The sequence below is a fragment of the Polyodon spathula genome, chromosome 6, assembly GCF_017654505.1.
Source record: "Polyodon spathula isolate WHYD16114869_AA chromosome 6, ASM1765450v1, whole genome shotgun sequence".
In the NCBI taxonomy this organism is placed as follows: Eukaryota; Metazoa; Chordata; class Actinopteri; order Acipenseriformes; family Polyodontidae; genus Polyodon; species Polyodon spathula.
The window spans coordinates 14,147,801-14,160,287 of NC_054539.1; the positions used below are offsets into that span (position 1 = coordinate 14,147,801).

The 12,487-nt window shown below is 37.0% G+C and overlaps 1 protein-coding gene across 1 annotated transcript; it reads right to left on the bottom strand.

Annotated features, from left to right (window-relative positions):
- Positions 1-8,292: 8,292 nt before the first annotated feature.
- LOC121316507 (visual system homeobox 1-like) lies at positions 8,293-11,269 on the bottom strand. The gene is made up of 5 exons (XM_041251540.1): positions 10,882-11,269; positions 9,995-10,076; positions 9,382-9,505; positions 8,854-9,034; positions 8,293-8,593 (listed from the first exon to the last, which is right to left on the bottom strand). The coding sequence occupies exons 1-5, from the start codon at positions 11,267-11,269 to the stop codon at positions 8,346-8,348; spliced, it is 1,023 nt and encodes a 340-aa protein (XP_041107474.1). The 3' UTR covers positions 8,293-8,345.
- Between the last annotated feature and the right edge of the window lie 1,218 nt (positions 11,270-12,487).

The window sequence follows — 12,487 nt, forward strand, 5'->3', positions numbered from 1 at the left end:
AATAAATATTGCGAAAATTGGCATTTTATATATATATATATATATAAACATTCTCTGCGGTCTGGATTCAATCAACTGATCATCTGCACTAAAGATAAACACGCTACAATTTCGCTAACGGGGAGCCCTAGTCAGTTTTGTAGTCATGTTTGCTTTATACACACACATGTGCCTATTCGGCCAGTAAGGGTCATTCATTACATGCTTCCCCCTGTTAGAGAAAGCACGTCCTCGAAGTGAGCAGAATTAATCATAGTAACTGAGGCTACACGTCAGAAGCGAGTTACCGCTAATCGGGAGTCATCTGTAAAGCTTATTTTATTTATTTATTTATTTTTACTTCCGCAGTTCGGCTTTGGACCGCCCACCTAAACAAAGGCAGACAAGCTAAAGTTTCGATGAAGGGGAATGCTCCGTGGCGGGTTTAGTCAGGTCTTTTTATGCAAACATACAATGCGACTATTCAGACAGTAGGGGTCATTCATACAATACCCAGGGCAATAAAGGGTTAATCAGTTCAGGTTTTCAAACAGTTTTGTTTATTTTACTTTCAGTGAGAATGTGCTGATTGAAACAGCCGTTAAATGTTATTGTAAAGCTACAAATTCAACAAAAGAACATGCGCATTTTACACATCTATTTATATTCAACGAAAAAATCCTGAGTTTAAAATTATGTGGGCTATTATTGGTCTGACTGCATACACACAAAGCATGTGTGTTCAAAGTAAATACATCTCATTCATTAACTGATACTAGAAATACATTTTAAATAAATAATATGACAATAAAGTTTATTTTTTCTATATGAAGTCTAGACTCCTCTGAGCTGTAATTAGTACAATCCATGCACAACAAGCCTAGCGGCCATTTTTTACTGGCTTAATGGCTGCATTGAATAACAACCGGTCTGTGGCAGTAGCCTGCCACAAGAGCATTCAGGGTTCTGGATATACTGTACTGTAATGCTATACAGTATGAACAGCATATGATTAATTTATCACTGTGGCGATAGGGTTTAACTGAGTTCTTGTAAACATAAGCAGAATGTTCCTAGAGGACTGGATGGACACAATCACATACACAGGTTGTTGTTTAAAACTATGGACTTAGGTCATTTAAATCGAGGACAGTCACAAAATAATATTTTGAAGACATAAAGAAAATAGTAAAGATAGAGAGAAAAAATAGAATGAAACAAGCAAGAAACTGCCCATCTCAATAGGATATAATATGTCTGATTTTCCTCTTTGGGCGTATTTTCCATATTATCCCATTATTGATGTATGCAGCTGGAGGAAATGTGGAGTTGTTCCATATCATGTTGGCATCGTTAATTGGCACTGAAAAACTTGCGAATTCTGAGATTATCTTCTGATTTGATCATTCTGCCAGTGGAGGTTTTTGCTTGCTGCAGCCTAATATTATAGAGTTTTGCCCTCAGCTTGGAATAGCTCCACTCTTTTGGAGCCAGAAATTTCTGCTGCTCTTGCAATGGTAGCCGTGAGGACGTGGCCACATCTATATTGTTATCTGAAAAAAAAGGCTTTATCTATACAGCCAGCTGTATACCGCTTTGCTGACAGTGAAGACCATGCTGGAGTTGTTGTCCTTCAAGTCACCATCCTTACTTGAAGTATAGCAAGAGCAATTTAAGACTCCTAACTGTAACAGTCTTGCAAGCTGGTTGATTCTAGGCTTCAAACTGAAGGATTTTTCACAAATGAGATGAGAAACCAAATTTAAAATAGTTAACGGCTTTCTGGATTCCTTTATGTGTTGTGACACTGGGTTATTCCAGCTCGGGTGGGCTGTATAGTAGTGCTACACTATAGAATCCATCCCACTTGAGGAATGTTTGCTCAAGGTATTCTAGTATTCTCAGTGAAGCATCCCAAACCTAGAATTTCACTGATTGAAAACGCAAGTCACAGAGAAAATGAGTTTGTGTTGCCTTGTTTACTTTGTACTGTGGAAGGCTGTTTCAAATTACAACAGCAACAACATTGCATTACATTACATGACTTTACCATTGACTCAGACACTTGCATTTATTAGGTGCAAAAGATCAGTAGAAATGTCAGCGGGAGTAAAACATTCCTGTAAAACATTCTTGTAAAATGTCATTATAAGCAGTTCAAATTTAAACCTTTCAACTTTGCTAAATTACACTGAAGAAAAAAAAATGCTAAGGCATGTTCTGAATCGTATAAGGAGAATTGCCATGTTGACAGTCTTGAACCTTGGCACACTTGGTTTAAGTCGCTAGTTCCAAAGAAACTTTTTGGAGATGCATATGAAGGGTAACTCAATTATATAGGAATGACCAAAGAAAGTATGTGGACAGCCTGGATGGTGTTATTATAAATAAAAGTATTCATTCGGCTATTAAATTAAGTATCTACTCTATTATCTGATCACACGTGTCACAGTGAAGTTAACTATTGGTGCATTCAACACAGTTGAGCAGCCAATCACCCTGGTATATTATTTGTATTCATTTAGTTGATTATTATTATTATTATTATTATTATTTACATTTGTTTTGCTGAATTGTGGGGTATTTTGTTGCTCTTAAAAGCTGGGTTAGGGGATGATTTGGTCCAATCTCATGCCATTCCACAGGTGTCTTACAACCAATTTCACCACTGAGCTACCTTGTAGATAACGTAAACGGAGAATGGAAATAAACACAATCATTGACATATCAACAGAAATGTTTAATACATTATGTATGTTGTATTATATATTGTAATCAACACTTATGCACCACCTAGTGGATGAATAAAATATTTGTAAAAATGGTGCTGTGTGTATTGTAAACTGCCTCTAACACAGCACGGACGAGGAACAATGACAGTGGTGCTGCCATAAAGATATACAACTGTACAGTATTTGATATAGTTATGAGTGGATGTCAATTTTAAATGAGTGAACAGAGGATGCAAATACTGCTGCACAGTGGGTTCATTGGAGAATGCCAAATCATGTATATCAATACTTTCTTTTTCCAGCAGTGCTCCAGAGAGCTTTCAGGAATCCAATGGACTGCATACCGTTGTTCGTTAACAAAATGATTTCTGCTTTAGATTTGTTTAATATCTTAATATTTTTTTTCAGGAGGGTTCCACACTGAAACTTGAATACTGTAATTCCCACTACTGATGTTTTGCTGCAGTTATTAATTTGCATGCTTGAGATAGTCCAAAATTATGCTCCTGTTCTATCTTCCAAGTCCCATTTATTTTGCCATTGATAGCTGTGTTTTATGTGAAGCCACTGTCCCTGCCAAAGCACTGTTCATTCACTTATGTGTTACAGATAATAGGAGCCCACCTGAGCCTTACACTCATGTTACATGCTGCAAAAACTAGATAGGACCAAGTGGGACCCTATGAAATGAACTGGTAACATAAACTGATTATTCAAAAGTATGGCAGGATACATGGTCTTCTTGAGAGAAAGAGAGAGAGAGAGAGAGAGAGAGAGAGAGAGAGATTTTTCACAACTCATTAAGCTATTGAAGTAATTCCATTACTGTTAGAAAATGAGACTGTACCACATATTTCCATCCAAAAGACACTATCATTAAGACAACGTGATTCAAAGATTGATTGCGTCAGACCATGGTCTTCTATTACTCATATTCAGGTGACTTTTTTCATTGTATTTATTTCAGGTTGACTGCAAAGCCACAAAAAAAAAAAAGACTGTTGTAAATTTTAGATTTTCCACCCACCACATTTAGCCCTATATGTATTAGTAGTAGTAGTCCTATTTTAAGGCCCATTTTAATGGGACTACACCAGCTGTCCAAAGACAGCTGGAAAGAAATTCAAATTAGCACCCTTAGGGGTGCCAAAAAGGATGGGCCTTACTAATTAAACGAAAACCGGTCAAAAAGACTGCAAATTAAATATTCAAAACAAAAGGGGAGGTGGTACAGAGCACGCCCCCTAGAGTCCACTGGTCGACAAACGATGCCATGTCGCCAACAGACTCCGCGTGGGCGTGCTCTAAATGAATCCGGGAGCGGACGAGGGCCCTGAACATGGCCCCGCAGTCAAAGAAACCTCCCCCGCTCATCTTACGCTTCCTGGTCTTGTAAATTGCCAGTTTAGCAAGAGCCAGGAGCAGATTGACGAGGAGGTCTCTCTTTTTGCTGGAGCCACGAACAGGGTGCCCGAAGATGAGGAGGGTGGGGGAGAAATGCCGCCAGAACTGCAGCAGAAGGTTCCTGAGTAGCAGGAAGAACGGCTGCAGCCTGGCGCAAAGAAAATAAATGTGGGCTACCGACTCGGACTGACCGCAGAAAGGGCATGCGGCGTCCGAGTCGGTAAAGTGACGCAGGATCTCTCCTGACGCGAGCGCTCCGTGCAGGACCCTCCAGCCCAGATCCCCAGCTCCCCTGGAGACCAACGGGGAGTACCTCCCACTGGGGACCGAAGTAGTAGTAGTAGTAGTAGTAGTAGTAGTATTTATTTATTATTTATTACAGTTGCATACAAAAAATACATATCAAGAATTATAATAGGATATGTAGAAGTTGAATACCTGATTTTATCCACGTTTTTTTCTATTACTTTTCGGTGATAAACACTGCCATCTTCAGTCTAATAATTGTATTACACACTGAAATAACATTTAGAACTTTGCCACTTTTTTCACGACATGCAGCAGTATTTTGAAGCAAGGCTGGGGTTTCTTCTCCTTGGCAAGAGGGCTAATCAACATCTACACCATTACAATGCATTTTGTTTTTTATTACGAACAGGTCTCAGCACAAAGAACTGTCATGTGAAGTTATCATTGTCTTGTAAGTAGCTTAAACAGTAGCACGGAGCTAATGTTTAATGTGTTGAAATATCATATATAAGTGTTCTATATATAACCACATGGTTTCTATGGCCTTTCACTCTTGGTGTGTTTAGCTTCTATGTAGACCCCTTCTGATATATTTAACACCATAAGGTTTATTCTATGGGTTCAATATAAAAACAAACTTTTCTAAATAGAACAGATTCTGCAATTGTATCGTTCCCATCCAATTCAGAAGAGTGGTTTCACTACATCAGTGAGTTTTACACAATATAGGGGCTGATGTAATGATACGTCCAAAGTGATTTGCACTGTAAAACACCCACACTGCTGCCAAAAAAGTTAGCTGGCTTAAAGTGGGACTTTAGCAGTCACAAAAAATGTGGCGTATGTAAAGAATGGTTTTCACTGCCATTCTGCACAGCTATCAAATTAGCACTTTGCCATTATTAATCAATTGAAATCATATTGAAATGCATTCAAATAAAGAAAAGACCATTGAACTGGGCGGGGATCTGCAATACTCAGCAGGCGCCAACATTATAATGAGATGTAAGGATTTTGCCTTGCACTTGGGATTGCTGACCACTCCAAACCATTGTAGAAATGAGTAATTAAGAGCTGTATAAAACCAAAAACCTTCAGAGACCTGTCATTGGCCTCAGGATGGCTGCTGTGACAAAATTCCTGATGTGGCGACACTTGGCACTTGTTGAGGACAGGCAGGAAAACCTTCAGAGAAAGGCAAGATGGAGCCGACCCAGCATATTCAAACCCAGGGTCACTTTGTTTAGGATGGATTGTCCCTCCGCTTGCCTCTCCGCTGCTGCAGGTCCTGCCACCTTTCACATGGTTGACTTTCCTCTTGGTAACACCGACAGCATTGACTTTCTCCACTTTAGACGACCATATGGCCTATTTGGTAGCATAACTGATGTAGGCCTTACTCGTCCTAACTCACCTTACCTCTGGGCTGTAAGTGCAGCCGCTAAATACCCCGGCGCTCATTGCGACCCTCGTTATCATGATTGCAGATCATTGTTTGTGTGTGTTGAGTAATTTGCATTGCTCTTAAATAGGCCACAGTGCAAAATAATTGCCTGGCCGCAATGCAATTTAAATTTTGCAGCCGCAGTTGTTTGCACTGCACCTATCCTTACATCAGCCCCGTAATGTCATTTAGAGAAGTGTTAAGAGTAGCTTCAAGTGAAGTGTATCTTAAGTTTAATTCTACATTCATCAGAAAGCAGTCATGAAAAATCTCTTCTAACCAAATACATTTTTCTTTGCAAAATATCAAAACACAAGTTGTACTTATGTAATTTATGTAATTTGATACATTGCATTTAGACTTGCTGTTAACAAAATTTGAGTAAATTACACCAGGTAACAATTTTTTTATTTTTTTTTGGTTCCTGGGTAGTAAGTGTTATTTCCTAATTGCTTATGCCTCAAAAGTATAGAAAATGGCTATTATTCCCCACAAACTTTGCTTTTGTGACCAGGACAGTGATATTTTGAAATTTACCTATTTTCCAGAACATTCCAGATAGATTCAGTGCTGAGTAAACTTGGAGTAACTTCTAGAACTTTCTAGAACTTTCCAGTAATATAGATAGTAGTATAAATACAGGGGCCTTAAGCCCACCAGTTCAGTTTAGTTCCAGCTGCCTAAGTGGATACATATCTACATTTTTCTGAGATGGCATCAAGAGGCTGCAATGGTGGCATTCCTGATGGGTCTCCAAGGCGGTTTTACCAAGTTTCCCAGCTATCTTTGCCTTTGGGACAGCAGGGACACCAAGGCGCACTACCACAAGCGGGACTGGCCACAGCGGACCGAGTTCTCTGTGGGGAGGAACAACGTCAAGTGGGAGCCACTGGTGGATCCCCGGAAGGTGCTGATGCCACCACTGCACATCAAATTGGGCCTTATGAAACAATTTGTCAGAGCTCTAGATAAGGAGTCGGCAGCCTTCAAGTACCTTCAAGGCTTCTTCCCTAAGCTGTCTGAGGCAAAGGTCAAAGCCGGTGTCTTTGTCAGACCACAGATAAAGAAGATCCTGGAGTGCAATGAATTCCCCAAGAAGCTCACTAGTAAGGGGAAAACGGCTTGGAACGGCTTTGTCGCAGTGGTTCGGGGCTTCCTGGGCAATCACAAGGCAGAAAACTATGTGGAGCTGGTTGAGACTCTGGTGAAGAACTACGGCACAATGGGCTGTAGGATGTCCTCAAAGACGATATCCTTGATGCTCATCTTGATAAATTCAAGGAGAACATGGGAGCGTACTCGGAGGAGCAAGGCGAGCGCTTCCACCAGGATATACTGGACTTTGAACACCACTACCAAGGACAGTATAACGAGAACATGATGGGAGACTACATTTGGGCTGATTCGTGAAAGTGATTTACAGTATAATCGTAAATCCCGATAAACTACTCACTTCTAAATCTTTTGTAGTCATTTTTGTATTACTTTAGTACAAATACAAGTTAATTTGGATTCAACGAACGAAAAGACTGTTTTCTCATTGGAAGTAGGTACATTTCAAAATATCACTGTCCTGGTCACAAAAGCAAAGTTTGTGGGGAATAATAGCCATTTTCTATACTTTTGAGGCATAAGCAATTAGGAAATAACACTTACTAACCAGGAACAAAAATTGTGTTACATAGTGTTACCATAAAGTATCCTGTACTCAAATTAGGACAATGGTACTACAAAAAGAAATATATGTTTAAATGTTTAAAAGTGTTTAAATGTTTAACTGCATGGGGGCTGTGAGTTGCACATTCTTAATAAAGTGCCAGACAAAATACATTTACACTTTTTTTTTCTTTTAAATATTTGTAATGCATAGTGATGCAAATGTTTTTTTTTTTTCACAAACAAAATTACCCAGTAAAACTTTCAAAATCCATATAGCTAAAGTGCTTGAGATACAAATACCAACAGACCAACATGCATGGTCTATATAGTTTAAAGTTTTTATATAAAAAAAAGATCCACTATTGTGCATAAAAACATTGAAAAGTATACAAAACCATTGCATAATAATAATAATAATACATCTATAGAAGAATTATTTCGTTTTCAGTGTTTATGTTTCATTCATTCAAGCCTAGTAGAAATATATTGCTACGGGTGTTTCTTATAAACGCATGTAAAGAAATCTAAAGCTTTGTAAGAACTACATTATATACAACACGTGAAAAACTTTCAAGAGAGGTACGGTTTGAATGTAACGTTGTATATGTACGTTGAAGTTATACATTTCTTGATATTCTGCATTAAAAATATGTGCAGTTTCTCCCAAATACTGCTTAAATACAAATGGATCCAAAAACCCTGTCGCTGACACTTTAAATTAATATACATAAAATTATAATGTATTTATAATTATTTTTTAGAATATAACTGTAAGCCCCTGGTGTATGATTCGGCTGCTTATTGCTGTGCTGTATTCACTTCATAATATTACTCACAGTCTCAGTGTCCGTTAAAACTGCATTATCTACTACATGCGTTTAGCTTTCGCTGCGTGATTTGTTTTGTGACTTCATGTTAGACGGTTTCAAAGTGATTTTTATGTCCTGTTTTGCAGGGCTGGAAAGGTCAATTGCCATATCCTCTAAATTGTCCATTGTATTTACATTATTTTCCCACTGGATGTCGCTGTCTTTTAATTTCGTTTCTTCTAAACCAGATTCTGAATGACTTCCTTCTGACACGTTGCTGAGCTTCTTTGCTGGATCTAAAGACTTTTTGTGCATACCTAACAAAACAAAAGTAAGAAAGTTTTAGGTCGCAAATATATTTGTATTGGCTACCGATAAACTTTAAATTAGGCAAGCAATTTGTTGTTGTTGGGGTTGTTGTTGTTGATGACGTTGATGTTTTGTAGATTTGCATACATTTTTAGGCAATACTAATTATCACTAAAATCTAAATGATTTAACATAAGAATTCGAATAATCATTGCACTCATGATGCAGTCGGCAACATTTTAAAACAAAAATGGAAGTATTCTCTCACCTAGCAGCCAGGGGGCGCAAGATCCCGTCATTCCAGTTTTAGCTGAGTTGATTATTGATTCTGGAAGCGGTATGGAATGCCTCACCATTGCTCCATATAACCCGTATTCAGCCATCACGCTGCTTCTACCCCAGCATTTCTCGCGTTTCCTCCACTTTGCTCTCCGGTTCTGAAACCACACCTAGAAAATAAGTCACCATAACATTAGACATATTTTACAACTGTTCCGCATGGCTGACACAATTAATACATTGTTTTACAATATTTTGCAAATTACAAGCTAAGTTAAAGTTTGTTTTTTTTTTCAAACTTGCAGAAATTAGGCGTGTGTTTTTAATACTAGTGCGTTTTGTGTCATCTAATTAATCTTAGGCCTACATTATTATTTTTCTTAATGACACAAACACAGAAATCAATAATAATTAATCAAAAAGAATAAACATGTTTGAACAATCACATCCTGTATTCGTCTGAATGTTTGCCAAACTCAACCGCACGTTTAAGTTAAATTACACGTGATGTTATTACCTGTATTCTGTCTTCAGGCAATTCCGTTTTCATGACTAACATTTCTCTTGCATAGACATCGGGGTAGTGAGCTTCGTGGAACGCCTTCTCTAACTCTTCCAGTTGATGAGCAGTAAATACTGTCCTGAAAATCAGAGGGGACGAGTTGAGAGAAAAGAATATGCTACCAGAAATGCATTGAACCAATATTCACATTCACACTGCAAATCAAGTGTTTAAAAAAAACAAACATAGCTCTTAAACAACACATTATAAACTCTTTACACTGCCCATTTTTAAACATTCAGTTTTACAGCACATTAATTGTTCACTTGTGTACTCATTCATTAGTATTTTCAACAAAAACTTCTGTTCCTTGACATTTTATAACAAATGCTTAATGTTTGTGTGTTGCTAATTAAATATGTACAGGTAACTGCACACGAGAGGTCTTGCTATCCCAAATGATATAAAAACTAAAACCTAAGCAAAATGTCAGGTCAACAAGTGTCATGTATAATATTTGTGTTTAATTAAGTATTCCATAATGACTGTTTTTAACTGACTGCTAAATTATCCCATTAAAACATGTAAAAAAAAAAAAACAGAAATATTTTAAAAGAAACTGAAATACCTGTGTCGCCTCTTTTTCCTTTTATTTCGGGAGTTTGCTGAGTTTTTTAAGTCGTTCAGGTCTCCAGAAAAACTATCATCGTCTAAAGGATTAAAAAAAATACATTTTTATGTTTCCATTTAATATTAGATAGTACTGGTCTTTAAAATGACTTAATCTGTGCTTTATAACAGAAGAAAGAAGCATTAAAAAGATGACTTCAATGTTGTCAACGTGGCACTTGCACGTTGTTAATTCATAAGTGCACGGTAGGCTAGAGCATTTATATGAAAGTTTCCACATATAACTGTATGTATTACAATATTAAAATAAAATGTATCATTATTATAAATGCATAACTATCTGTATATTAAACCTGTACTCTGGATAAAATAAATGTCTCTCGATTCTTTACAAAACTAGGCTACTGTTGCGCCACGTGTAGCTTTTATTGTAGCATTTCCCCATATTAGTATTTTAATATTAGAAATTGTTCTCATAAAATAAGATTATATCTGCACATAATTAGCCAGGTTATTATTGGGGTAATGATAATAAAGGAACGCGTTTTGTTTCAGCACCATTCAAAACGAATAGCACTCAATGGACAGCTCCCAGGATAAATGTGGCAAAGTGCACGTTTCACGTGAAAGTTGTCAACTTTCATTTCATGTTATTGTTGGGCAATATAAAACGAAAACGTTTCACTATACATTTCTGAAATAAAGCAATCTTCTCTGTCTTTTATTTTGAAACATAGCAATGTAGGCATATATTATTGTTTAGGCTTCTTTGGTTAAGAAGAAAAAAAACTTTAAATTATGTTACGTATTTAAATGTCTGCTGTAAAACACAACTAAAAACAATGCAAAAAAAAAAAGATCAAGAGCATAAAAAATAAAAAGTACCGGAGTAGTTTTTCTTGTGTTGCTCCACATTCTGCATAAACTGTGCTTCTGTCCTAGTGTGAAGAACAGGGACGTGACTCGGAAGGAAGCAGGGTGCTGCTGAGGTTTGCTGGGCTGCCAGACTGCACAGGAATCCCAGACCGAGGGGCAAGGACCCCCCTGCAAATGCAAGGACCCCCATCCGGGGGCGGTGACCCTCTACATTGTAACCTTCTTCAGGACCAGCGGAGGGTTTCAGCTCCGTCTCCAAACCAAGCAGATCTGTAATGCCGAAGCCCTTGGATCTAAAACCAGATGCGTTCAGTCTGACTGATTTCTCGTTTCCAGCACTGGGGGCTAATGCTTTTCCCTTTGGTTTTCCATCAGAGGCATCCTCTCTTCCAGTCATGGCTCTCAAATATCTCTTAACTTTCCTTTTCTTGACCTGAAGATCACAACGATGGCGATAAAGCAGGTATTGGGAGAACAATTTATCGTGTTCCCAATCCCCAAGTGTAACTACTCCCGTGTCCAATCAGCTCAAAGGGGCGTTTCTTTTTGTCCAGTCCAAAAGGATTAATTGCCTTCAATTTCTACTCTAAATCCGTTGATTTTTTTTCTCTCTATTGTACCCCGACATCTGTTTGAGACATATTGCCATAAAAGCACCGACACAAAGTTTGGAATTGCTATTGTATGGGACACCTATAGACAAAGTATATGAATTCCATTTTATATACTAACCAGGCCTCCTATACACAATTACACAAAATAATTGAGGTTTGATAGTACATTTATAGTACCTCTAGAAATGTACTGTTATGGTTTACATGCATTTACTATTAAAATTATTTTTGTTCCTTTAAGCTTACATATTTAATTTATAACCTGTAAAAATACAAGTTCACTTGGTGTATGAGTGAGAATATAGGTAACTCTACAAACTAAATATGTACCTTTTATTATAGGTATATGTAAATGTAAAGTATGTTAAGTAAATTACAAATGCAGCCTGATACTACGTTGTTGTATCTGTGTCTTTTTTTTTTTTTTTTTAGCTAGCTAAGATGTAAAAAAAATAATATATATATATATATATATATATATATATATATATATATATATATATATATATATATATATATATACGATTATTAGCTCCAGGAGGTCGAAAATTCTTCTGTTTAAAGACAAGACAGAGTACAAATAAGAATGATTGCATGTTCAATCAAAGGGTTTTGGATGAACTTGGTTTGGTTTCTACTTGAACCAAATCCTTGAACGTTTAGGAAAGGGCAATGTTTAGCATTGAGGTCATCGTAACTCTTGAAGACGAACGCAAGCTCCCGACGAGACTCGATGAGCAATCGTTACAAACACCTCCTTAAATGCGAAATATATTTATATATATATATATATATATATATATATATATATATATATATATATATATATATATATATATATATATAATATGTCAGTACATAATGTCGCAATACAGTACATATAATTGGAGAGCATATTGTTTTAATCGTGGTGGATCGAACTTTGTGCAACCGACATGTATTTAAATGAAATTAATTAATTAATAATAATTGATAATTATTTAATAAATGACTGTGTAAAA

Bases quoted from the DNA above. Each gene is read 5' to 3' on its own strand.
- LOC121316507 (XM_041251540.1), bottom strand. From the start codon at position 11,269: ATGACTGGAAGAGAGGATGCCTCTGATGGAAAACCAAAGGGAAAAGCA. The intron at 9,506-9,994 runs GTATTTCAGTTT...TCTGATTTTCAG, and splicing joins AGGAAAAAGAGGCGACACAG to GACAGTATTTACTGCTCATC. The intron at 8,594-8,853 runs GTGAGAGAATAC...TTGTTTTGTTAG, and splicing joins TTGCGCCCCCTGGCTGCTAG to GTATGCACAAAAAGTCTTTA.